This window comes from Cibotium barometz, chromosome 8, assembly GCF_041138505.1.
Source record: "Cibotium barometz isolate CiBa-2024 chromosome 8, ASM4113850v1, whole genome shotgun sequence".
Lineage (NCBI taxonomy): Eukaryota > Viridiplantae > Streptophyta > Polypodiopsida > Cyatheales > Cibotiaceae > Cibotium > Cibotium barometz.
The window spans coordinates 12,068,733-12,094,109 of NC_141053.1; the positions used below are offsets into that span (position 1 = coordinate 12,068,733).

At 38.7% G+C, this 25,377-nt stretch overlaps 2 protein-coding genes across 2 annotated transcripts; one reads left to right on the forward strand and one right to left on the reverse strand.

Annotated features, from left to right (window-relative positions):
• The first annotated feature begins 2,513 nt into the window (after nt 1-2,513).
• On the forward strand, nt 2,514-5,302 carry LOC147635910 (pentatricopeptide repeat-containing protein At3g53360, mitochondrial-like). Its single transcript, XM_086801311.1, has one exon. The coding sequence runs from the start codon at nt 2,677-2,679 to the stop codon at nt 4,756-4,758; it is 2,082 nt and encodes a 693-aa protein (XP_086657437.1). The 5' UTR covers nt 2,514-2,676; the 3' UTR covers nt 4,759-5,302.
• A 17,044-nt stretch (nt 5,303-22,346) lies between these two features.
• LOC147635911 (meiotically up-regulated gene 117 protein-like) lies at nt 22,347-22,950 on the reverse strand. Its single transcript, XM_086801312.1, has one exon. The coding sequence runs from the start codon at nt 22,875-22,877 to the stop codon at nt 22,491-22,493; it is 387 nt and encodes a 128-aa protein (XP_086657438.1). The 5' UTR covers nt 22,878-22,950; the 3' UTR covers nt 22,347-22,490.
• Between the last annotated feature and the right edge of the window lie 2,427 nt (nt 22,951-25,377).

Below are 25,377 nucleotides of genomic sequence, written 5' to 3' on the forward strand. Positions count from 1 at the left end.
TCATGGAGAAATTGATTTTTATGTTATGCATAATTGATGATTATTTTATTGTAAAAGTGTTACTTTTATCATATTTGGATTTCATGCATAGAGGTATGCATAAAAGAATTATTATTTTAATATAAAAGTGTTTCTTTTATCATATTTGGATTTTATACATAGAGGTATGCATAAAAGAAATATTATTTTAATATAAAAGTGTTTCTTTTATCATATTTGAATTTCATGCATAGAGGTATGCATAAAAGTTGATTATTTTATTATAAAAGTGTTTCTTTTATCATAATTGGATTTCATGCATAGAGGTATGCATAAAAGTTGATTATTTTATTATAAAAGTGTTACTTTTATCATATTTGGATTTCATGCATAGAGGTATGCATAAAAGTTGATTATTTTATTATAAAAGTGTGACTTTTATCATATTTGGATTTCATGCATAGAGGTATGCATAAAAGTTGATTATTTTATTATAAAAGTGTGACTTTTATCATATTTGGATTTCATGCATAGAGGTATGCATAAAAGTTGATTATTTTATTGTAAAAGTGTGACTTTTATCATATTTGGATTTCATGCATAGAGGTATGCATAAAAGTTGATTATTTTATTGTAAAAGTGTGACTTTTATCATATTGGATTTCATGTATAGAGGTATGCATAAAAGATATTCTTTTTATACTAAAAGTGTGATTTTCATCATAAATGGATTTTATGCATAACTTAGATGCATAAGAGAAATTCTTTTATTCTAAAAGTATAATTCCTACCAAATTGAATTTATGCATAAGAAGATACATAAAAGATTGATTTTTAAATTCAAAGTGTCATTCTCATCTAAATTGAATTTATGCATAGAAAGATGCATAAAAGAATGGAATTTCAATTCAAAAGTGTTATTCTCATCCAAATTGAATTTATGCATAGGAAGATGCATAAAAGATGGATTTTTAATTCAAAAGTATCAATTCTCATCTAAATTGAGTTTATGCATAGGAAGATGCATAAGAGATGGAATTTTAATTCAAAAGTGTCATTTTCATTTAAAATGAATTTATGCATAGGAAGATGCATAAAGGATTGATTTTTAAATGAGATGTGATAATATGTGATAAGATGCGTATGGGAAGTGATAGGATGTGAGAAGAGGTGTATGAGATGTGATAAGATGCGTATGGGAAGTGATAGGATGTGATAAGAGGTGTATGAGATGTGAAAAGATGTGATAGGATATGATAAGAGGTGTATGAGATGTGATAGAATGTGTTAAGATGAGTTAGGATGTGTTAAGATGTGTATGGGACGAGGTAGAGAGTGTATCTGATGGGATAAGATGTATATGGGATGTGTTAGGGCGAGAATGGATGTAGTATGGATGTATGGATGTAGATACGGATGTATGTATGTATGTGGATATGGATGTATGAATGAGGATGTGAAAATGGATGTATGTATGTAGATGTGGATGTATGGATGTGAATGTGAATGAAGATGTGGATGTGGATGTATGGATGTAGATTCGGATGTAGATGTATGTATGTGAATGTGGATGTATGAATGAGGATGTGAAAATAGATGTATGCATAGATGCGTATGTATGAATGTGAAATTGGATGTATGTATAATGTGGATGTATGAATGAGGATGTGAAAATAGATGTATGCATGTAGATGCGTATGTATGAATGTGAAATTGGATGTATGTTGTGGACGTACGAACATGGATATGTATGTAGAATAATGAATGTGAATGTGTATGTGAAATAATGTGTAGTCTATATGAGTGAATGGATGAGAATGAGTACACATTGAAGGGAATAGGGAATAAGTAATATGGTCCGAGAGTGGATAATGTGGAAAGACGAGAGTTCGTTATAGAAATTGTATTTTGTGACTGTTTATAAATAACTGTTTTATGTCAAGAATGCTGGGGAAGCATTTTGACCGTCTTCAGGATTAAGGTCATGAAGACCGAACTGATAAAGTTGTAACTGCTGACGGAGAGTCAATGGAGGACGTCTCGCGTAGCAAGGTCGATCGAGGTCTTGACCAGCCTCGGTTCGATTTAAATGGTGAGCTTCCGGTACGGTGGATGAGGGACCAAGGAAGCGGCCTATGAGTGAAGCGCTAGGTCACCTGCGAAGGATCCTAGAGGGTGCTGACCATACGGTGCTCGGGCTCTGGGTCGCCGAAGATACCCACACGTGCGTCGTGGAAGATATTGGAACAAGGAGTAAGAGTTGTTTTCTGAAACCGGACATATATCTGGTTGATTGACCTTGCTGGTCCTCAACGGATGAGTCCATGGCTCTTTTATATGGATCTGTGGGTTGATCTTGATTTTGTAACTCGGTGAAGTTGGTTATAACGTTTTTTTTTGGATATATATATATATATATATATATATATATAACTATTGTTCCATGTTCCAAAAAAAAATGTCAAATAGAAGAAATGATGACACTATGTGCTATGGTAATCTTCTAAAAACCAGCCTCCTAAGGTCTTGACCTTAATAATATTTGATGCAAGGCACACATTAACTAATTCCTTTAAGGAAGAAGGTTGCAGTGTTTAAACAAGGAGAAGAGGAGGCGAGCAACAGACACAGGCAGGATGGTGGAACACCCGTCCCTCGGGCTGCAGGACCACCAGCAATACAAGCCGCGGTGACTGGATGATCCATCACAACAACGATGATGACGATGATAGCCACCACCATGGCGAGAAGCTTCTTCACAGTCTCTGCGAAAAGAGGCAGCTCGATAAGGCGCTGCATGTCCTCTCCCGCATGCCCACATCCCTCTCAACCAACACCTACCTCTTCCTCCTCAAGGCATGCTGCAGGAAGAAGGCCCTCGCTCATGCCAAGCGAGTCTATGCCCATCTTACGCATCATCGGGTCCAGCTGACTGGCTTGCTCGGCGGCTACTTGGTGGTGACCCTTGCAAAATGCGGTGCCATCGATGACGCATTCCAGTTATCTTGTAAATTGCCTCACCGTAGTGTCTTCTCATGGACGGCCATGATCTCTGCTCACGTAGAATGTGGCTGCGGGCAGGAAGCCCTCAAATTGCATCAATGCATGCAAGAGGATGGTGTAGAGCCCAACGCTTTCACTTATGCCAGTCTCTTCAAAGCTTGTGGCAGCATACCTGACCTTACCCAGGGCAAGAAATTGCACCACCATGCCCGCAGGAAAGGCTTCACATCCCATGTCTTTGTTGGGAACACTCTCGTGAGTATGTATGGTAAATGTGGGGCACTTGGGGAAGCAGAGGATATGTTCACTGCATTGTCCCAACGTGATGCCGTGTCATGGAATGCAATGCTCTCCACATATGTTGAGCAGGGCCAAGGAGAAAGAGCTCTACAGTCGTACAGACAGATGCAAGAGGAAGGGGTGAGTCCAGATCAGCTGACGTTTGTGATAGCCCTTCAGGCATGTGGCACCCTTTTAGAGAAAGAAGATTCTCTTGTTGTCGCAAAGGGGAGATCAATCAAGGTCATGGCTTTTGAAATAGGACAGGCATTGCATAAAGATGCACACAATAAGGGCTATGCATCAGACATTTTTATTGGCAACACCCTTGTAAGTATGTATGGCAAGTGTGGAACCGTTTCAAAAGCAGAGGAGGTGTTCTCTGCATTGTGCAGACGCAGTGTAGTGTCATGGAATGCTATGCTGTCACAATATGCTAAGCAGGGCCAAGCAGAGAGAGCTTTATTGTTGTACAAGCAGATGCAAGAGGAAAGCATGAGTCCAAACCACTTGACATTTGTGAGTGCCCTTCAGGCATGTGGCACCCTTGCAGAGAAGGAAGAATCAACCAAGATGATGTCTCTGGAAATTGGACGGACGTTGCACACAGATGCTCAGAGGAATGGCTGCTTATCAAATGTACTTGTTGGTAACACCCTCGTAAGCATGTATGGCAAGTGTGGGACCATTGTGGAAGCGGAGGATGCGTTTAAAGAGCTGTCCCAGCGTGACATTGTGTCATGGAATGCGATGCTCTCAGCATATGTTGAGCAGGACCAAGAAGAGAAGGCTTTCTGGTTGTACAGACAGATGCTAAAAGAGGGTGTGACCCTGGATGATGCTACACTTAGCTGCACTCTGCAAGCTTGCAGTGGAGTAGGAAGTTTGGAGATATGTAAACAGGTTCACTTTGACGTTGTTTCAGCTGGTTATGATCAGGTTACCTCTGTGGTAGCCCCTCTGATACACGCCTATGCCACTTGTGCAAGCATGGTAGATGCACAGGCCATCTTTGATGAACTTTGTAATCCTGACATTGTATCATGGACTGCATGCATTGCTGGTCATGCTGGAGTGGGAAATGCAGTAGCAAGCTTGCACATGTTTGAAAAATTAAAACTGGCAGGTATCAAGCCTGATGGATTAGCATTCACTTCAGTTCTCTCAGCTTGCACTCGAACTGGCCTTGTTGCTGAAGGACTTGAGCATTTTGAGTCCATGAGCCGGGATCATAGCATAACCCCAGATCCTAAGCACTTAGATAGTATAGTAGATCTCCTAGGGCGTGCAGGAGATTTCAAGAAGGTAGAGAATATGTTGGGGGGAATGTCGATGCAGGCCGGATTGACCAGCTGGCTGCACTTGCTGGGTGCATGTCGTATGCATGGCAATTTAGAGCTGGCAAAACATGCATTTGATTATGCAGTGAAACTACAGCCCAAGCAGTCTATTGCATATATTTTGATGTCAATGAATTATGCTGATTCTGGGCTGTAGGAGTGTGCACCAAACTCTAGACAGAAAGGTCATGAAAGGAAGCCTGGCAGGAGCACAAGCAGGAAGTATGCCCACCTATTTGAGGAGATCGCAAGCACCCACAGAAAAAGCTCTCTCCTGCAAAGAAGCTTGAGAAATGGCATCTTCCACACACAGGATCTTGTGGATTATGTTGTTAGGAGAGGCAAAGGAATGATGTGAGTTTGGTCAGCAGTCAGGCATGATAGATCATGGCTGTATTATTATCATCATCTCAGGTACGTACCAAGATATATGCACATCACCTTTGAAGACATGATTGATACATCATTCTTGATGCCCCATGCATGTTTCAAAAGAATGCAATGCAATGTTGAGCAGGGCCAAGGAGAAAGAGCTCTACAGTCGTACAGACAGATGCAAGAGGAAGGGGTGAGTCCAGATCAGCTGACGTTTGTGATAGCCCTTCAGGCTATCACAAACTTTCTATATTATTACTATATTTTTAGAGTAATTTTTTTAGTAAAGATAACTTTCTAAATTCATTGAAATATTATACACTTATAGTCTTTCATGCGCATACATGTTGTGTGAAAAAATCCTAAATCCATAATATGAGGCCTGTGAACAAAAAAATAATGCTTTCAATAAACTTGAAAAACTATACGAGAGAAAAAGATAATAACACCCAAGATATTGAGAAAGAAACATCAAATTGTACTTGTATATTAAAAACACTTCTCATAGATTACAAGTACATTGAAACACAGGTTTACAACGCATCATATGATTTATTCAAATCATATTATCCAAGTTCAAACTGAAGGCATCACCATTATTACGAATCCTTCGTAGTACAAGTCTCATATCCTTGTCCGTAAGAGTGATGGGCTTCGCATGAATAGCTGCTAAAACTGACCATCATGCATGAGGTCCACCGAATATGTCTCAGCTGCTTCTTGAAGAGCTAGCAACGCTTGGGCTGACCATCGTTGCACATTGTTGACTGTAGAACTAAGTCTTGCATAGAACCAACCTATTACGAGACATTCACTGGAGATCTTGCAATATCTCTCTCACCAGTCTTGCAAATGGTACTCATCCAATCACATCATTTTTCATCTCTTCACTTCAGATTCCTTCACATCACATATCATATATTCACATCCATATCCACATCCATACATCCACATCCACATCCACATCCACATCCATACATCCACATCCACATCCACATTCACATCCATACATCCACATCCACATCCACATCCACATCCACATCCATACATCCACATCCACATTCACATTCACATCCATACATCCACATCTACATGCTTACCTCCATTTTCACATCCTCATTTATACATCCACATCCCATATCCACATTCATACATACAAATCCACATCCACATTCACATCCATACATCCACATCTACATGCATACCTCCATTTTCACATCCTCATTTATACATCCACATCCCATATCCACATTCATACATACACATCTATATCCACATCCATACATCCACATCCACATGCATACATCCACTATCACGTCCTCATTCATACATCCACATCCACATACATACATACATCCACATCCACATTCCCATTCACATCTATACATCCACATCTACATCCACATACATACATACATCCACATCCACATTTCACATTCACATCTATACAGCCACATCTACATCCACATTTACATCTATACATCCACATCTACATCCACATTCACATACATCCACATCCACCTTCTCATTCACATCTATACATCCACATCTACATCCACATACATACATACATCCACATCCACATCCACATTTCACATTCACATCTATACAGCCACATCTACATCCACATTCACATCTATGCATATACATCTTCATGCATACATTCCTTTCCACATTCATACATCCACACTCCCATCTCCACATCCACACATCCATACTCCCATCTCCACATCCACACATCCACATACATACATCCATTTTCACATTCCCATTGATATAACCCCATATGCCTTCACATCTAATCTTTTACATCACATCCATTCTCGCCCTATCACAACCCATATACATCTTATCCTATCACATACACTTCTTACCTCATCCCATACACATCTTATCAAATCTTAATTCATCTTATCACCTCATAACTTATTTCATAAGCATCTTATCACCTCTTGTCACATCTTATACACCTCTTATCACATCCTATCACATCTCATATCTATTTATAAAATACAAGAGAATTCTTATATTTGATATAAGATTTATTTACACATTTATTTATGCATAAATTCTATTTAAGGAGATTAATACTTTCGAAGTAAAAATCAATCTTTTATGCATCTTCTTATGCATAAATTCAATTTGGTAAGAATTACACTTTTAGAATAAAAGAATTTCTCTTATGTATCTAAGTTATGCATAAAATCCATTTATGATGAAAATCACACTTTTAGTATAAAAGAATATCTTTTATGCATACATCTATGCATGAAATCCAAATATAATAAAAGTCACACTTTTAAAATAAAATAATCAACTTTTATGTATACCTTTATGCATGAAATTCAAATATAATAAAAGTCACACTTTTATAATAAAATAATCAACTTTTATGCATACCTCTATGCATGAAATTCAATTATGATAAAAGTAACACTTTTACAATAAAATAATCATCTCTTATGTATACATCTATGCATGAAATTCAAATATGATAAAAGTAACACTTTTATAATAAAATAATCAACTTTTATGTATACTTTTATGCATGAAATTCAAATATGATAAAAGTAACACTTTTATAATAAAATAATCAACTCTTATGCATACTTCTATGCATGAAATTCAATTGTGCTAAAAGTAACACTTTTACATTAAAATAATAATCTTTTATGCATACCTCTATGCATGAAATCTAATTATGATAAAAGTAACACTTTTATGTTAAAATAATAATCTATTATGCATATCTCTATGCATGAAAATCAATTATGCATAATATAAAAATTAATTTTTCTATGAATATCTTCAATTAATCTAAGATGATAATTTCCTAGAATATGGTAGGAAGTCCTCTTTTCATGCTTTGAATGAAATTATTTTATGCATAATTTTTATAAAAATTTTGCCATAGCTCCGCTGTTATGACTGATAAATCTCAATTTTTTCTAAGAGATAAAGCTTATCATTAAGAATTAATTAGAATGATCTCTAATTAGATCAATAATCCATAATAGATTGAATCATTAATATTCATGAAATACATAAACTAAAAGCATAGAAAAAAGTCATTAATTTGACCTCAAGTATAGATTAATCTTGGATTAAGAAAAAGCTTTATGAAAAGCTTCATTTGGATTGAGAATGGGTCATGAGTATGACCATTTCTTGAGTGAGAGAGAAATTTCATAAAAACTATTTGAATTAAGCATAAATAGAAATTTATGTAATTCTTAACTATCATTAATCAATTAACTTCAATAGCATTCATCAAATTATATAACTCTTCACTACCATTCATCAATTAACTTCAATAACATTCAAAAACCATTCTAATTAAGCTTCTCAAGCTTGAGAGGGGTTGAGAAGAGAGAAACATTGAGAAATTATAGAAAATGATCAAAATTTATTAATTATCTTACAAATTGCTTGATTCTTTCTTCACGGTAGAGGCCCCCAACCAATCAATTGGTTAAGTATGTTGATGGAGACACCAATGGGGATTGAAGAAAGAGGGAAGCTCCAAAAACTAGTGAATTATTAATGAATTCACAGTTCTTGGCTTAGGTGGAGTAGAGTAACGATGCATAAACACTATATATTTTTCAACAAGGGGTAGGCTTCTATTTATAGGAAAAATTGAGCTCCTAACCAAACAAACTGATTCAAGAATTTTCCAAATCAGTTTGGTCAATTTTTGACCATTTTTAGGTCAGTTAAGCTAACTTTTTGGAACTAGACTTGAATGAGGAGAGAGGAGAGATGAAATATCTCAATTTTTATGAGTTTAAAACTCATTCAAGCATGTGAAATATGCACCTCCTTTAAAGAACTCCCCTTCCTTACATATGTGTCAAAATGGAATCATTATACCCAAATATCTCATATTTTTAATATTGCTCATAGTTTTTTTACTAATAAACCTTGTACATTTTCAACTCTTCATCTTATGTGAAATATGCACCTCCTTTAAAGAACTCCTCTTCCTTACATATGTGTCATAGTTTTTTTAACTAATAAACCTTGTACATTTTTAACTCTTCATCTTATGTGAAATATGCACCTCCTTTAAAGAACTCCCCTTCCTTACATACGTGTCAAAATGGAATCATTATACCCAAAATATCTCATATTTTTAATATTGCTCATAGTTTTTTACTAATAAACCTTGTATATTTTCAACTCTTCATCTTATGTGAGCATTTACTCATTTTTGGATACCCAAAATATCTCATATTTTTAATATTGCTCATAGTTTTTTACTAATAAACCTTGTACATTTTCAACTCTTCATCTTATGTGAGCATTTACTCATTTTTGGGTATCTTCTTTTACAAATTGGATTTATCTCCTCCCTACACATGGATTGATGCTATTGGCCCATAGGAACCTTAATTGGACCATAATCCAAAAATTTCTGAAAATCTAGACCCTTAGGCTAAGGTCCTTTATACACATTTCCAATTAATTCCAATTGCACATTGAAAAATTCTTTTTGAATTTTTATTTCAGGGGAATTCATCTTAATTATAAGAGATATTTTTCTATCCAAAAATATTCAAAATCTGAATATTCTCTCTCTAGAATATTTTCTCTCTCTAGGTTAAAATAGTTAGAAACAAAGTCTTTATATTTCTGAAGAGGGATTGATTACAGGGGAAGATACTAGACATTAAAAAGGGAGTGGAGGAGGAATCTTACATTCTATCCCACTTAAAAAACGCGAGATGTCCTCATCTCGCAAACTAGGGTAATTTCACAAGATGCACGAATATGAGACTTAGAGAAAAATTTTAATCAAGATTAACCACCAAGAAAAGTCTCAAAAAGAGCAAGATAAGAACAAGATTTAAACTTTATTCATTCTCGGAACTTATACAGTAAAGATAGAAGAACTCTTTACACTTCCATAAGCCCGTCCATCATATGGTCACAAAAACAGCACTCACAAGCTGCACAAGTATAAGGTAACTCATCTATGGGAATAATTCTGTTGGTTATTGCCGCACCTATCTCAGTGGTATGAGGTGATCTAACAAAAGGACCTCTGAGAGAGGCAAGCCAAAAATGGGGTAAAGGCATATCTTCTCATGAGGAAGAAAACACGCCAGTAAGAAGACCCGCTCAGAAAACCCAAGATGCCTTGATCTCATGACGCAGTAGTATCGGGGACCCAAACCCAAAGCTTCAATAACCATGGCTAAGCGGACATTGTTACGAAAGTGCTGCTGACCCCAGGGTGTTACCCTAGCTATGTCTTGATAGGTCCGCCATTTGGTCTGAGCTACAGAAGTTCCCAAGTGAGAGAAAAGTGAGCGCTCATACTGTTCTATATCTGCAGGGTCGTCATCAGTGGTGGTGAAGTCAATAGATCTTTTCTTTGTGCTCATCAACAGCTTTGCAAACTTCATTCACATGTTGCTCCTACCCACAGCACTAAACTCAGGATCCAGCGCAGTGACTCCCCGCTTAAGCTTTCTTTTTTCTGAGAAGGAAGACCAGTATGAATTAGAAAAGGGGAGTCACCCCTTATTGTATTTGTGCAATTTGGCGTGATAAAGAAAATCCATTAACCCTACAAGGGCTATATCGTGCCAAACTTTACAAATCTCTCTCTCTCTCTCTCTCTCTCTCTCTCTGGGTGTACTATATGTGTGTGTCTGTGTGTTGTTATTGTTGTTGTTGTGTGTGTGTGTGTGTGTTTGTGTGTGTGTGTGTGTGTGTGTGTGTGTGTGTGTGTGTGATATAAGTGTAAATGTATGTGGGTGTATGTGTGTACAATTTGGCGCGATAAAGCACTTGCATTACCATTACAAGAGCCATATCACGCCAAAATGCACACACTCTTTCACTAATTCTTTTTATAACTCTTTCTAAATTACTTTCTCTAACACTTTATCTCTATCTCTCTCTTTCTCTCTCTGACTAACTCCCTAAATCTTTATCTATCTCTCTCTGACTATCTCTAAATCTCTCTCTATTACTCCCTCCCTCTCTCTCTCTCTCTCTCATTGTGGGTGTACTCTATATGTGTGTCTGTGTTGTATATGGTTCTGTCTGTGTTGTATATGGTTCTGTCTCTGTGTGTGTGGATGTGATATAAGTGTATATGTATGTGTTTGTATGTGTGTGCAATTTGGCGCGATAAAGCACCTCTATTACCCTTACAAGAGCCATATCGCGCACAACTACACAAACTTCTCTCTCTCTCTCTCTCTCTCTCTCTCTCTCTCTCTCTCTCTCTCTCTTTGTGAGTGTACTGTATGTGTGTGTCTCTATTGTATACGGTTCTCTCTATGTGTGTATGTGTGTGTGTGTGTGTGTGTGTGTGAGAGAGAGAGAGAGAGAGAGAGAGAGAGAGAGAGAGAGACAGAAATAGATTGTGTCTGTCTGTTCCTACATGTATGTGTGTGTGTGTGTGTGTGTGTGTGAAAGATTGTGTCTGTCTGTGCATGCATGTCTGTGTGTCTGGGTATCTGAGTGTGTGTGTGTGTGTGTGTGTGTGTGTGTGTGAAAGATTGTAACTATCTGTGCGCATGCATGTTTGTGTGTCTGTGTATCTGAGAGTGTGTGTGTGTGTGTGTGTGTGTGTGAGAGAGAGAGAGAGAGAGAGAGAGAGAGAGAGAGATAGAGAGAGAGAGAGAGGAGCAAGCAAACTTACCTGTTGCCATTTGCTTTCTCGTTACGTGGGCGTGGATGCTGGACTCTCTTCTGTCTATCGCTGGAATCTCTCTCTGTCTGTGGGTTCTTGAAAAATTGGGATACTCGCTATGAGAAGCTTCTACATCCTGCAGAGATTACAGACCCAAAAATGGAAAACATCCTCATGATTCCACCAGCAAGGGCTCTTGAGGATAAAATAAAAATTGTAGATATGACACATGATATTAACACAAGAGCCAGGGCAGAACATGACGCCAGAGGGGAGGAAGAGCAGAAGGCAAGAAAAGACAAGGATCAACATGACGCCAAAGGGGGGAGGAAGGCAAGAAAAGACAAGGATCAACAAGTAAAATCAAACCCAAAGAATCTCCACAAATAGTACATCAAAGAAATAGAAGACTTGGAGTCAGTCAACCTAGAGTTACTAAGGAGCTTGCAGAGGGGCATTTTTATCTTCGTGAATATGGAAGATGATGAGCGATAGCTCTCTCTTGACATCGTGGATGTCAGAACTTTGATGGAGAGGATATCACAGATCATAGATACTATCTTATACGTTTGTTTAAAGTAGGTATCCGAATTGCATTTTTTGATGATATGGTAGTTCCGTCTTTAGTTCTTCCCTTTTTCCTCAATGAGTTACCCTTGTTTCTGCAGTTTAATAAAGTTCTAGCTTCCACGTGAGAGCCACTCTGAGGTGTTTATTCTCAACTCTCGGCTGGCACCACTGCTACGAAGAAGGAGTACTTCCCACAGCAAGAGATTCAAAAGTGGTTCACCTATTTGAACATGTTGGAGGTTACCATATTAATTTCTCCATATGAATCAGGGTATGTTACTCCTCTATCTTGTTAGTTATATAATCTAATAGATAGGGGATGCCTTAGTTTTAGATATTTCTACTTTTGCAAGAACCATTGGAGCCTTGCCGTTATAGAATTGGATAAGAGAATCATGTGGACTCTTAATTCAGTACCAAGATCACATCCTGAGTTAGGCCTGTTAAGCAAACATTCAAAGCACCTTTCTCTAGTATCTATGGCTCCTTGAAGTTAGCAATGTATCTTATTGTGAAAGCTTATTTATTATGCAGGTGTATAAAAAGGCTTCTTCATGTTCTTGATTCCCTATATGGAGACAATGAACTGTACAAATCAGAGGTCAAGCCTGTTTAAATGCCCAAGCAAGGAGACTCACACTCCTGTGGATGGAGATCGATGATACATGTAGAATATATTCTCCAAAGTCTCTTCTCCATGAATCCCTTCATGTCCAAGGTAAGTGGAAGAATCATTGGGTGGACATTGATTTAGCTAGATTTGTGGTTTGACATTGTGAATTTTGTTTTTTCAAACCGCATTACATAATTATAATAGTAACTATGTAGAGTGGTCCAGAGTGACCATGATACGATTAATATTAAAGAATAGTACAGAGATGTCCGAGGAGAGCTAGTCGAAATTCCCCGATCCTACAGACGTCGAGGTGCTCCTTCAGGCTGTAGGAGACAAGGCAAAGCCCTCTGAGCACATAGAGGCAGAGCCAAGGTCCAATGTGGAGGTTAACATTGAACATCCCAAGGCCGATGAGGTAGAGCAAGTTGAAGAGGCAAAGCCGAAGCCTGAAGAGAAAACAGACGAGAAGCGCACTGCAGAGGCCGAGGCACGACCTAGTAGGGAGGCAAACAATGAAGAATCTAAGTCTGACGAGGATGCCAAGGCTAGTGAGGATCCCAAGCTTGATGAAGATCCCAAGCCTAATTTACCTGATGTAATGTAACCAACTCAATTTTAAGAATTGTTTCTATTAGCTGTTTTTGTCCCTTAACAATGATTATAAGCTTCAATCATATTCAAACTGATTAGAATCATGTTAATAATGGTTCCAGACATCGAGGAGGCTTATTATCTTGGATGTTAATGGATTGCTACTCAAAAGACAGCCCAAGAGCTTTGGACCAAGTGCTATAGGGAATTACAAAGTCGGAGAAATGCATGTCATGCTAAGGCCCAAACTGTATCAATTTATCAACTTTGTAACTAAGCACTTTAGATTGGCCATATGGTCCTCAATGATGACGCATAATTTGAGGCCTCTTGTCACGCTAGTTTTGAGAGAATCTAAGATTGAGGAAACAGAATTGTATTTCGCATATGACCAAAGGCACTGTTACATTGACCCATGTGTTTTTCATCCCAACAAATGTGGGGTACCCTTACTTATGAAGTGCTATGTGGATATCCAACGCCCATATAGTCCCACAAATACATTATTAATTGATGATGCCCCTGAGAAGGCTATGTACAATCCCATGGGAACATGGATATCACCCTTTCCTTTCGAAGGTAATGCAGATGATGTTTATTTGGAAGAACAATTGATTCCATATTTAGATGGATTGTACAAATCAAAAGACTATGTACAAGATTATGTAATGAGAAATCCTTTTTTGTAATGTAATGTTTTCAACTGTTCTATTCTCACTCAAGCAATATGTCTTGGAAAATAGTATACATTGTATTATTTTTTGAAAGTACTGCATCGAACAAAAGGCTCTTGATTAATTATGGTAAAAGAGTACATTCAAATTTGTAATGTCAAGTAGGAGTGTCATTAACAAGATAGACTTGATTAATTATGTCAAAAGAGTACATTGGAGTGGGTATTGTCAAGTAGGAATGATCTTGACTATGTTACCCAATTCTTTACATTATTGTATTAGTCGCTCCTTTCTTCTATTGTGAATGAATCTATCCTTCCGTAGGCTGTTGTGTAAATTACATTTTCCTTGTATAGAAACAATTATCACCAGTGTTGAAGCTTCATCAATCACTTCAATGTCTATGACTTTGTCGTCCATTGCACTTGCGGCTTCCTGATCCATTGGCACCAACTCTCCATTGATGTAACGGGACCTGCTATACCAGAAGGACAAGATAAAAGATTGAGTTGCAATCATGTACTTCACAACTTCGCAACTACTATCTCCAGTGCAATGTTAAATTGGATATCGTCAAAAACTTTACTCAGCCATCCCTTATCAAAGAAGCCTTGCTAAGAGGAATGTGTCCAAATCTTTGCAAACAAGCATGGTCCTCGCTATCTTCACCTGAAATAAGCTAAAAAGTTCCACAAACACAATAATTGGTAAGTAAACAATAAATTTTACTACACGAGTTAGAATGCTCCCTCGTAGGGAGCGTTGCACATCCTTGAAGAGCTTGCTCTTTGCTGACTCCATTACTGAGGGGTCTGGGATATACCAATCCATGTAGTTCCACTCAGCTTGCAAAGGTAGCTCTTCCAAGTGGCCGATTGTGTTTCTTGTTGAGCAGATGGTAGAAATGATCATAGAAAAAGATTCCTATATCTACAAGGCTTTTGTTGGTCCTTCCCTCATACTGTAGCTGACCAGTGTGTGCGTAAACCACATTCATAATTCTAATGATGCACTGAACTGGCTCCCACTCCTCATATGATGAGGGGTACACATCTGCAACCATAGACGTGGACAGTTTACATAGTTCATTAGACCATTATGAGAAAATGAAAGATTGACAAGCGATAGATTTACTTACAGTTTTGTCTAGTGAGGGCAATTTTATGTCATCTAGATTCTCAAGCACAAGCTCATTATGCATATATATATGCTGCACTAAGACTTCCTTGATGGTTGTCCTTCCAGTCTCTATCTTGAAGTCTTTTACTCTTCCTTTCCATGACGCCCTAAATGTATTCTTGTTGCTTGTCTTTCTTTTCTTCCTTGACTGCATAAGGACCCATGTGCCCTTGGTGATCAACACTCGAGTCCACTGATTTTGTGCATTGAGAGAGTTGGATACAAGTATAGCAAAACACTTTTGATCTTGGTCTCCTTGCCCTAGGAATTGAATCATCTATGATGGCATTAGTGGGGCGAAATCGGGATGATATAAAACGAGATTTGCTACCCATCTTTTCAAGAAGGAATGGAGTACAAAAGCTCGAAGCTTCAGAAAATGGTAGAGAGGAAATGAAAAGAGCGTGAGATATTGTTTAAGGCCAAGAGGAAGTTTGAGAGGGGGGGAATTTTCCCTCCTTTGCAAAAAGGTATATTTAATACATGGATTCAAATAGAAGTTTCACTTCCCATAAAAGTGTAGGTGTGTTTAATGCATTCGGGTGTGAAAAGTGACTATCAAGTGTAAGTAGAGTACATTTTGACATGAGAAGGAAGAGTTTTTGGATTTAGAAAAAATAAATAACCTATTTTTCAACATAACGTTGCCTTCTTCTTGATTGGATGCGCTCCTTTTTCTCTCTCTACTAAAAGGCCCTACGAATGACCTCCAAAATGTCCTAATGGGAACTATCAAGTAGTTGATTATTCGAATAGCGTTTATGCAAAAGGCAATGAGAGTTCAAATGCTTGAGCTGTCTAATGAAATCTCATATCGACGACTCTTCTTCTGTCTCTACTTTGTGCAGCTGTGAAGCTACACCCTCTAAGACTCCTTCATGCACAAATTGCTTTAAGAACAATCTCCTAAGAGTGGTGAAGTTCAAGCATTACTCGACCTTGAGAGTTATGTACCAATACCCAGCCTTACCGTCTAATATTAAACTAAAGGAATTAGTCTTTGCAACCTCATTTTGTTCTCCTAGGGCCTCACACACTTGATCAAATACCTCTAGATGTCTCATAGGATTACCATTTACAGTGAACCTCTCGGTTAGCTTGGCTATTTGGACGGCCTTTCAATAGCTATGTCGACCCCCCCATCTCTCATAACAGACACTATGCTCTCAACTGTCGCTCTTACTAGGGCTTGTGCGCAAAAGCAACTGGGTCTGTAGTGGGCTTGTGCTCAAAAGCAACTGGGTCTGTGGTGGCGCAACAGGTGCAACAACTGCAAGTGTAACACATGGCACTGCATGAGGATACGTTTGTCTAAATCTAGGTGGAGCTAAATGTGTAGCATAAGGTGTGTGTCCTATTGGTACCCCAATAGGTGCTGTAGTCATGTGGGAATTAAGTACAATCGGTCTCACAACCAGAGTTGGTAGCGCATTGAATGACTTTAGGAAATGGATGTGTCATGGGGGCACTAGAATAACATGTGACAAATGGTTTATGTGAAGCTGATGATCCTCTCAAAATGGCCATAGTAGATATGCCAAGCTGGAGGGAGGAAAGTGGGGTGGTTTCTACCATGGTTGTGGGCCTATGGCTTAAAGGTAATTATGATATGTTAGTTTACCACTCAACCAAGTAGTGTTCTAGCAATGTCTTGGTTAGGGGTAGCTCTAGGATCTAGGAATGGAAATCTTGTGCTAGAATGCTCTTGAGTCCTACACGGCTTTGTGGGATAGAAGATGGGGGTGGGTCCATGGTATAGCCAGCTGATAGTATAAAAGTAGGATCCATCGAGGTCACATGGAGTGTTACCATTTCCCTTATTATGGGCACTCTTTCTTTGGATATCCCCACTTGCATCACAAGTCTTTGGATCCTTTCATGTTCGATGATCCTATGTATGTAATCGCAGATGCCCTACAAGTGTTCATCCTCTGTTGTGTCCCTAGAGACTAATTGAATAATATTTTTCCAACTAACACTGTAGATTTGAGCTGTGCCTAAATCCACAAGGGTTTCTATCGCCGCATCATAGTCCTAGTCTTCTGTAAGAAGACGTTGGTCCAAAACATGCACAAAGGTAGATGCAATGTTATTACATATATCTAGGCTATCGGGCATTACTTGTGTGGTCTTGGCTTAGGATTGACTTTGGGTATACTGAGCTATTAAGGCTACTAATCGTTGTCGTGCCAATTGCAAAGTCTCATGTTTTTTGGCTCTAGCAACCTTAATAATTGCGTATACTTCCTGCACTTCTTCTAATGTTCTGCTAGTTAGGCGTAGGCACTTATGCAAGGGGACATGGGTCAATGGTCACAGTTGGTGAAGGTGCATGGATAGGGATATCAACATGAAAGCTCCGTCCTTAAGGATGAGACTACACCAAGTGCCTCTCTAGATTCTACCTTAACTCCTCCATCATGTAGTTGGTATGTAGTAAGGTTTGGTTCAAAGGTAACAGTTGAGACCTAATCTCTAAGGTAGCTAGCTACGTGATCAGAAAGAGTGGTGGCTAGCGAGGTTGGTAAAGCTTGGTTAGGGTTCTCACTTCTTGGGTGACTGGGGATCCTTTCATTGACTCGAAGTCAAATGAAATATCAGAGGCCCCTATTTTTACAGGTCCTTGTACAATGCTAAATTGGGTTCTGATATCGAAGGTCGTGAGCCTAGTGGAGACTGGTATACACCTAGCTCAATAAACACACTATCATCTAAATAGGCCTCTAATACATGTGCAGATTGTAAGTGCATGAGAATCTGGGCTTACTACAATCCAAGAAGTTTGAAAATTGGTTTCTTTAAAATTTTCCTTTTGTTGAGAAAACTTGTCCAAAATAGGTTTCAAATAGTTCAAGACACCTTGGAAAAGTTTGGGTATGCACTTTCTTGAGATCCCCAGGCACCAATTTGTGAATTCACTATACAAAATTTAAATTTTTGAGGCTGTTGTACAGGTTGCACCAACGTGATTCCCACACCCTAAAATGGGTTTCTAGAACTTTTAGCTTTGATTTTTTTTTAAATTTCCCATATTTGTTTTTCTAACCTATCTTTTCCCTTTTCCCCTTAACTTTTTCTCTCTTTTTCTTAAACTTCTTTTACTTTTTATCTGTTGCTTTTTATTTTTTATTTTTTCCCCCAGTTATGGTTTACTGTTACATAATGTCCACCCTTTACTTAAATGGGGATGCTCGGATGCTAGTGTGCCATCTAAGTGAATTGGCATCGTGGGTGACCCCGTATTAAATACTAGTTACCTAGTGTTATTGGTATGTAGCTTGAGACCATGCTTGATGGGTGTATGTTGTTGAGTTGTTGTAACAAGTGTTGCCATGCTTGACAATTGTGTGTGGTCAAAGTGAAACAAGTGACTACGCTAGACAATTGCATAGAGTCAAAGTGTAACAAGTTGTTTATGCAATGATGTGCCATGCTAATTGAAGTGTAACAAGTGATAATACATGCCATGCTAGATGATGTGTAAAATGATACTCTCATCAAGTGTAACAAGTGGTGAGTGTGTGCTATGTTTGTTCCTATTAATGTTTCATATTGGGATTAATTATTGTGGAGGTAGCAATTAATTGGAACAACTAATGTGTTTACGTTTGTGAGAGATAGGTGATAAGCAGTGCACATGTCACACATGGAGGATCTTGTCTATATCATCCCGGATTATTATTATTTTATTGGCCATGTGCCAAATGATTGTACATATTATTTATGCATGCTTGTGCATGGCATTGCTATATTATTAGCACATGTGTTGGAAGAGTTTTTGTTATTTACACAGTGTGTGAACAAGCTCTAGTGCTTGAGCTATTTTTGTAAAAATGAAAAAGCAAGCCAAAATTTGTACACACAACTATTATTAGCTTCTTGGGCTACATATTAAATACAGATCTCAAAACACTCATCTCATGGAAGTGGGAGCTACACGTATTAGTTGGTTACCAACAGTGTCTTAATGGTGATGTTTACTCTACCTTATGTTTTATTTTATGCTATGCTCAATCTTGTCAATTTGATTTAAGTCTATGGTTTATTCTTGATGTATATGTGAGTTTAATTAATTCTTCAACAAGAAGTACATGAGGTCCCATGATAGTGGTATCAAAGCTATGAGTACTTGCACTTGAAGAATAGGGAGAAGCTCATAAAAATCCAAAGGATAAAGAAGACAAAAGCTTAAGGACTCTTGCACAAAGCTTGGAAGGTTTATGTGAATTTTTTGAGCCATAGGGTGGAGAAAAATACAAAGGGAATCACAATTCCAGTTAACCTATTTGAGCCAAATCTAGATGAATCTATCCCTAGGATGACAGGACCTATCAAACTCTTGTGAAGTGCCACAAAGGCCAAAAATCAAACCTTGGCACACTGCAACCGGACCTTTAATTTTCTTGAAGAGAATAATCAAAAGACTCATAAAAATTATATCAAATATCAAAACAACTACTTGAATTAAATTAAAAAAATTAAAAGCACATATCAAAACATAGAGCAAGAGAAAGAAATACATCACCATCAACACAAGGCAACACAAGACTGGGTGCAATCTTCCCCCCCCAACGTGAGTGGCTTCTTCTCGCGTGGGTATTTTTATATATTCCAAAAAGCAGGCTTTAAGCCAAAAATAAAGTATACATCCATATTTGGACTTTGCCATTTAATTAGGCTTTGTCCTCAATTTTAGCCTTGGTCCTCAATTAACCTTTATCCTCAAACCTTCTAAGGTTTGCATAATTCTTCTAATACAATAATCTAACCTGTGCACATATGCACATTACAAAATAAATCAACTAATGCTCATATGCACACTGTACAATAAATTGACGCTCAAGGAGCAAGAAGAACATGACCTCCATGCTAACCGAAAACTTCAAGGAGCAAGAAGAACATGACCTCCATGCTAACCGAAAACTTCAAGGCTTACCAAAATGAAGAGTGCTTTATTTAATTTGAACAAGCCCAGTTGATTCAATTTGAACAAGCCAAACTAATTTTGGATGATAAGCATATAACATCTTTCGCTAAGACCAAAGAAGTAAATCTTGTGGATCTTGGGGAGGATCCTAAACCTGTCTACATAAGAAATGACCTCAACTTAGATAAGGAAAAAGAACTCGTAGATCTTTGTAGAGAGTTCAAGGACATCTTTGCATGGATATACATAGATATGAAAGGAGTTCCCCCTCAAGTAATCAAGTATATCATCCCCATTGCTAGGCCTGTCCAACAAAGAAAGTGACCAAGCAACCTTAGGTATATAGATCAAGTCTAGGAGGAGCTAGAGTATTTTTATCTTAGTGGAATGTTTGTACAAAATTGAACATACCAAATGGGCATCTATCATTTTTTTTGTTTTGTAAAAGAGTCTAAAGGTAAGAGTTTGCATTGACCCTGAAAAGAACGACAAGCTAAGAGTTTGTGTTAATACCAAAAAGGTCAATAAAACCACTATCAAGGATCAATGTATTTTATCTTTCATCAGATATGTACTAGAATGTAAAGTAGACAAAGAAGTCTATAGTTTTTTGGACCACTTTTGTGTGCATATATAGCCATTCGAACTAAGTAATGCCCTCGGGGAATTCCAAAGGTTGATGAGCAGTACATTGAAATAATACTGAGGAAGCTCCTAGAAGTATTTGTGGACAATATCAACATAAATTACTCATTGAAGGAGCATCTCAAGTGTCTTAGGATGGTCTTAAAGATATGTAGATTTTATAGGATCTCTGAAATGTCGAATTTGGATGTGTGATGGTGTAATCCTACTAAGGACATATTGTTTCAAAATAGGGCATCTTTATTGATAATAGCATAGTCAGACTAATCGTAGAATTACCCCCATTAGAAAATTATAAGGGAGGAGAGAGTCTTGTGGACCGGCTTAGCACCATATCCCTGCAAATCAGCTAAGGGAACATGTGTGGGAAGCCACAAAGAAATTTGTAGAGAAAGTGAATGATGAAGCAGCATTGCAAGTTCACGTGGAGGAACTGATATTAGTCATTGAAGAATACAAAGAACAATAGAAAAAGATCACGCTATATGCAAGAATGGTCACCCCAAGCTTCAATCAAATGATGTGTGTTTGTATGAAAACCGCATAACTATGAGGGTGTAGACAAATTGAATCCCAGAGGTTACTATGGTTATTTTTGGGAGGATTTGGACGAGTGTAGCAAGGTTAATTAATATCGGTGCGGCTAGTTTGATAACAAGGGGGGGTGTTTTTCATAGGTGGATTTCCCCATTGTTTCCATCATTCTTTCATGATTAAGCTGACTCCGGTGCCAGGATGTCAATCATTTGTTGATGCCCCTTAAAGTCAATGGGGGGGAGCTAGAAGTTAGTGTCATCACTCTTAAAATATAATCCCAACTTGTTTGTTATCCTTTTGGCTCTTTTTCTTTCTTGCTCTCCACCTAGGGGCCAGCTTAATGGGCATCTCAAGGTCTTGTAAGTCCCCTAACCCTCGTCTGAGCCTCCCTTCCATCCAATCTTTTGAGTTTAACTCCTCCATCCCTACTGTGAGCCTCCCTTCCGTTTAATCTTTCAAGTCCTTCCATGGCGTAGGATTACCTACAAGTAGAGTTCCAATCTGGATTGGTGAGGAAAGGAAGTCGCAGATCTGTTGGCTCTGAGAGCGCTTCTTGGTGTTGGTATTAGGCTCATCATAGTCAGAGGAGATGGGGGTTTGTACTTCTAGATCATCCCATCAATTTGGATTGTTTACCCTCTGGAAGTTCATCTTCGATGGAAATACTAGGGTTTTATAGCCAACAAATGCAAGAACTATCCACCACGAAGGTCGAAAAATGACAAGCCTAGCAATCAGCCTAAGGGAAATTAGAAGCCATGGCTTAAGGTACACACTTGCTTTCTTGCCAAAAAAAACGTCGGGAAAACTACAAGATAGAGAAAAGCACACATCATTGCAATCAGCCAAGGGAAATCAAAAGCCATGGCTTGGTGTACACACTTGCTTTCTTGCATAAAATGCTGGGGAAAACTTGTACTAATTGATGTGAAGTACATACAAGATAGAGAGAGAGAGAGAGAGAGAGAGAGCACACATCATTGCAATATTCACGAGTTAATTGAAAAGAAGAAGAAGGGAAAAAAAAAAAGCGCGTGTTACGGTCTCATATATAAAGAGAGTCGTCGACGAGCAGCAGCAGCGACGGCGGCGGCGGCAAAGAGCTAGCCTTTGGACGACGAACTTAACCAGAGTCCGTGCAACTGCCGCAGTAATTGAGGGTAGCCTCGCAATTTCCGTTGTTGAAAGCGTGGCTGCCGCACTTACCACAGCCGCCTCCGTTGTAGATCTGGGAAAACTGGTTCTTGAGATCGGCACCAGTCGTGGCGGGGTAGCTGCCTTGGCATCGAAAGATGGCCGTGCAGTGGCCGGACACGCGGGACGTGTAGGCTGTGTACGTGGTGCCACTGTCGAAGCGGTTGTAGGCTGTAATGCAATCGTTCTGGCTGACACTGCCGCAGAGGGCGGAGCCTGAGCAGTTGTCGGAATAGGCGGAGGCGCCCCACTCCGCCGCAACAAGGCAGGCCGCCATCAACGCAACCGCCACAAGCTGCTTGAAACGCAGCGCCATCTTGCAGACAACAGCAGGCGCGCGCTGCTCTAGCTAGGGAGCTAATTAATACTGACACTACTACTGCTAGATAATTAGCGAACGACTTATTTCCCTTCCCTTGCAGCCTCTATTTATAGGTGGTGGCCAGCTGCTTCGCTTGTGCACCCAGCACAGCTGGCGCTGTGCTGCTTGCGTGCACGCTGCCTCTTTCTCATTAAGTCATGCAGCTACTGCACGTAGTACCACACTGACCCCCCTCTCTCTTTTTTTAATGCAGTACTGAGGCGGGGTTGCGCCATCGACAGTGTTCGCAGCAGAAGAAAACGTTTTCCCCAACAATTCCCAAAAAACCCTTCAACCTCAAATTTCTGTAGATGTTTTTCTAAATTTTTAAAAGTTATTTAACAAAATTATACCTAAAATCCCTTAAAATATTGTATATATATATATATATATGTATGTATGTATGTATGTATGTATATATATATAATTGATTGATTAAATTATATGTTTTTCTAATCAAAAATACTAATTTTACCAGCCATTGAAGTTAAGGCTTATGCAGATCTCCTCATGCGGCATGCCTATAGGGTATCAGCCTATCATAATTTGCCCTCCAACTTGCGGCCTACCCACTTTGGAAATTGGCGCTTCCTACTTGCAGGTTTTCGAATCCAGACTCCCCTCAGCCTTGCATGCAGTGTGCACACCCCCTTATACCATTCATAGTACCTACACTCTTCCATCATTTGATAGGTCAGTTTCTTAAGTTCTTGTTAAGATATGGATAATGGATAATGCATTGTCTAGATTCTGCACAATGATAGGTCAGTTTCTTACGTTTTTGTTAAGGTATGGATTTAATGGATAATTAATTGTCTACACTCTGCACTATGAGAGCAAGAACACAAACCTAGTAGTGCTCCTTGAATCCTTTATGTAGATTACTGCACGGATAAGGATATAAGCATCGAAGGACGCACAACAATTGTGGGACTTGGGTGGTGGTTCGCCAATGACTAGCTCATCGATCAGCTCATTAACAAAGGCAAGCCAATCCATTATCCCATTATCAATTTTTACTACTAGAGTCTAAAACAAGTTTGAATTATGCTTTGCTATCCCAAGCATTGGCGACGTGGCCTGAGCGCTTGGTGCTCCATCGTTGCTTTCTTCCGTCATTGTGTCTTGCAAGTTGCTGTGCCCATGCTCGAATGCTACACTTGCCAAACTTGGGAGACTCTTAAAAACGTTAGGTAAATGACATCGAAGGCATAAGCATGCCAGTGTGCTTGCTCAAAATGGTGTTAATAGAGCACAAATAAAAGTTTATGGAATTTGGAAATTTGGAGAGGAAAATCATTAGGAAAAAAAAGTATGTTTATTTTTGCATGGGGTAAGATTCTACGTAGAGCACAACGGCTAGCCTGTCCTCACAAACTACTGACTCCTACCCCCCCCCTCTTGAGCCTCCTCCTATGATTTCCTCCTCCTTTGCCTACCCTCCTGTATGTCTAGCATACTAGGAAACAAAAATCCAGGCATTCCAAAGAGCATTCCCGAGAGTTAAAAATATCCCAATATCACAGAATAAGAAGAAGCACAAAATGTATTGTAATACAATCAAATATGAACTAAATCAAGACTAGCAACAAATGGAGAAATTGTTTAATGAATTAGGGTGAGTTTGGCCCAATATCTCTTACATCTTCTTTCAAATCCATAGTACATGCTTACTGGTCTATGTCAAGATCCATATATCCCATTGCAATGTCAACAAAAAGATCTATCTCACTAGCAACAGACTCAACATCATCATGCTCGGAATTATTTCCTTCCTCATTATCTTGAATATAGACACCTTCATCTTGATTAGTTGGTGGTATCTCCCGTTCTCCATCTTGTACTTGATCCTGCGCATGTTCATTTTTTCAACTGCCACTTCGTCCATGAGCTCTTCAACATCCCTATCTTGAAAAAATCTCTTTGAATGAGGAGCGACTTGTATGACATACCACCATTTCTTGTCATTTATATTCACGTGAAACACAACCCTATAAGAAGAAACACATCGAGTGTAAATTAAACATGCATAAGTATGATATAATAAAAGCTTATGGTTAGAATTTACTTGTTCACAATGGTGAGGTAGCATAAATGTGTCCCTCTCTGTTTGCCAAAATTTTGTAGAATCGATCACCATAAATCCTTTTGGATGCCTCTTCACAGTTGTTTGAGTGCTTCCACACACATCCTTGATCCACTTCACATCCAATATAAAAATTTGGAATGTCATGAATCCAACCTTTAGGATGTTTGAATCATGCCACAACAATCAAGGATTGCTGCAGTTTCTTGCTCAGAGTCTGCCATAATCCCACAAGCTTGGGTATTTCGAGGGTATTTCTCTTTGTATCTATATGTTGACTGTGGAAATTCCTTCCTTCTCGAACCACATGGCATTGTATCCTTTGAATGGCATTGCTAGCGCATTGCTTAATTGAGTGGTAACTGACAT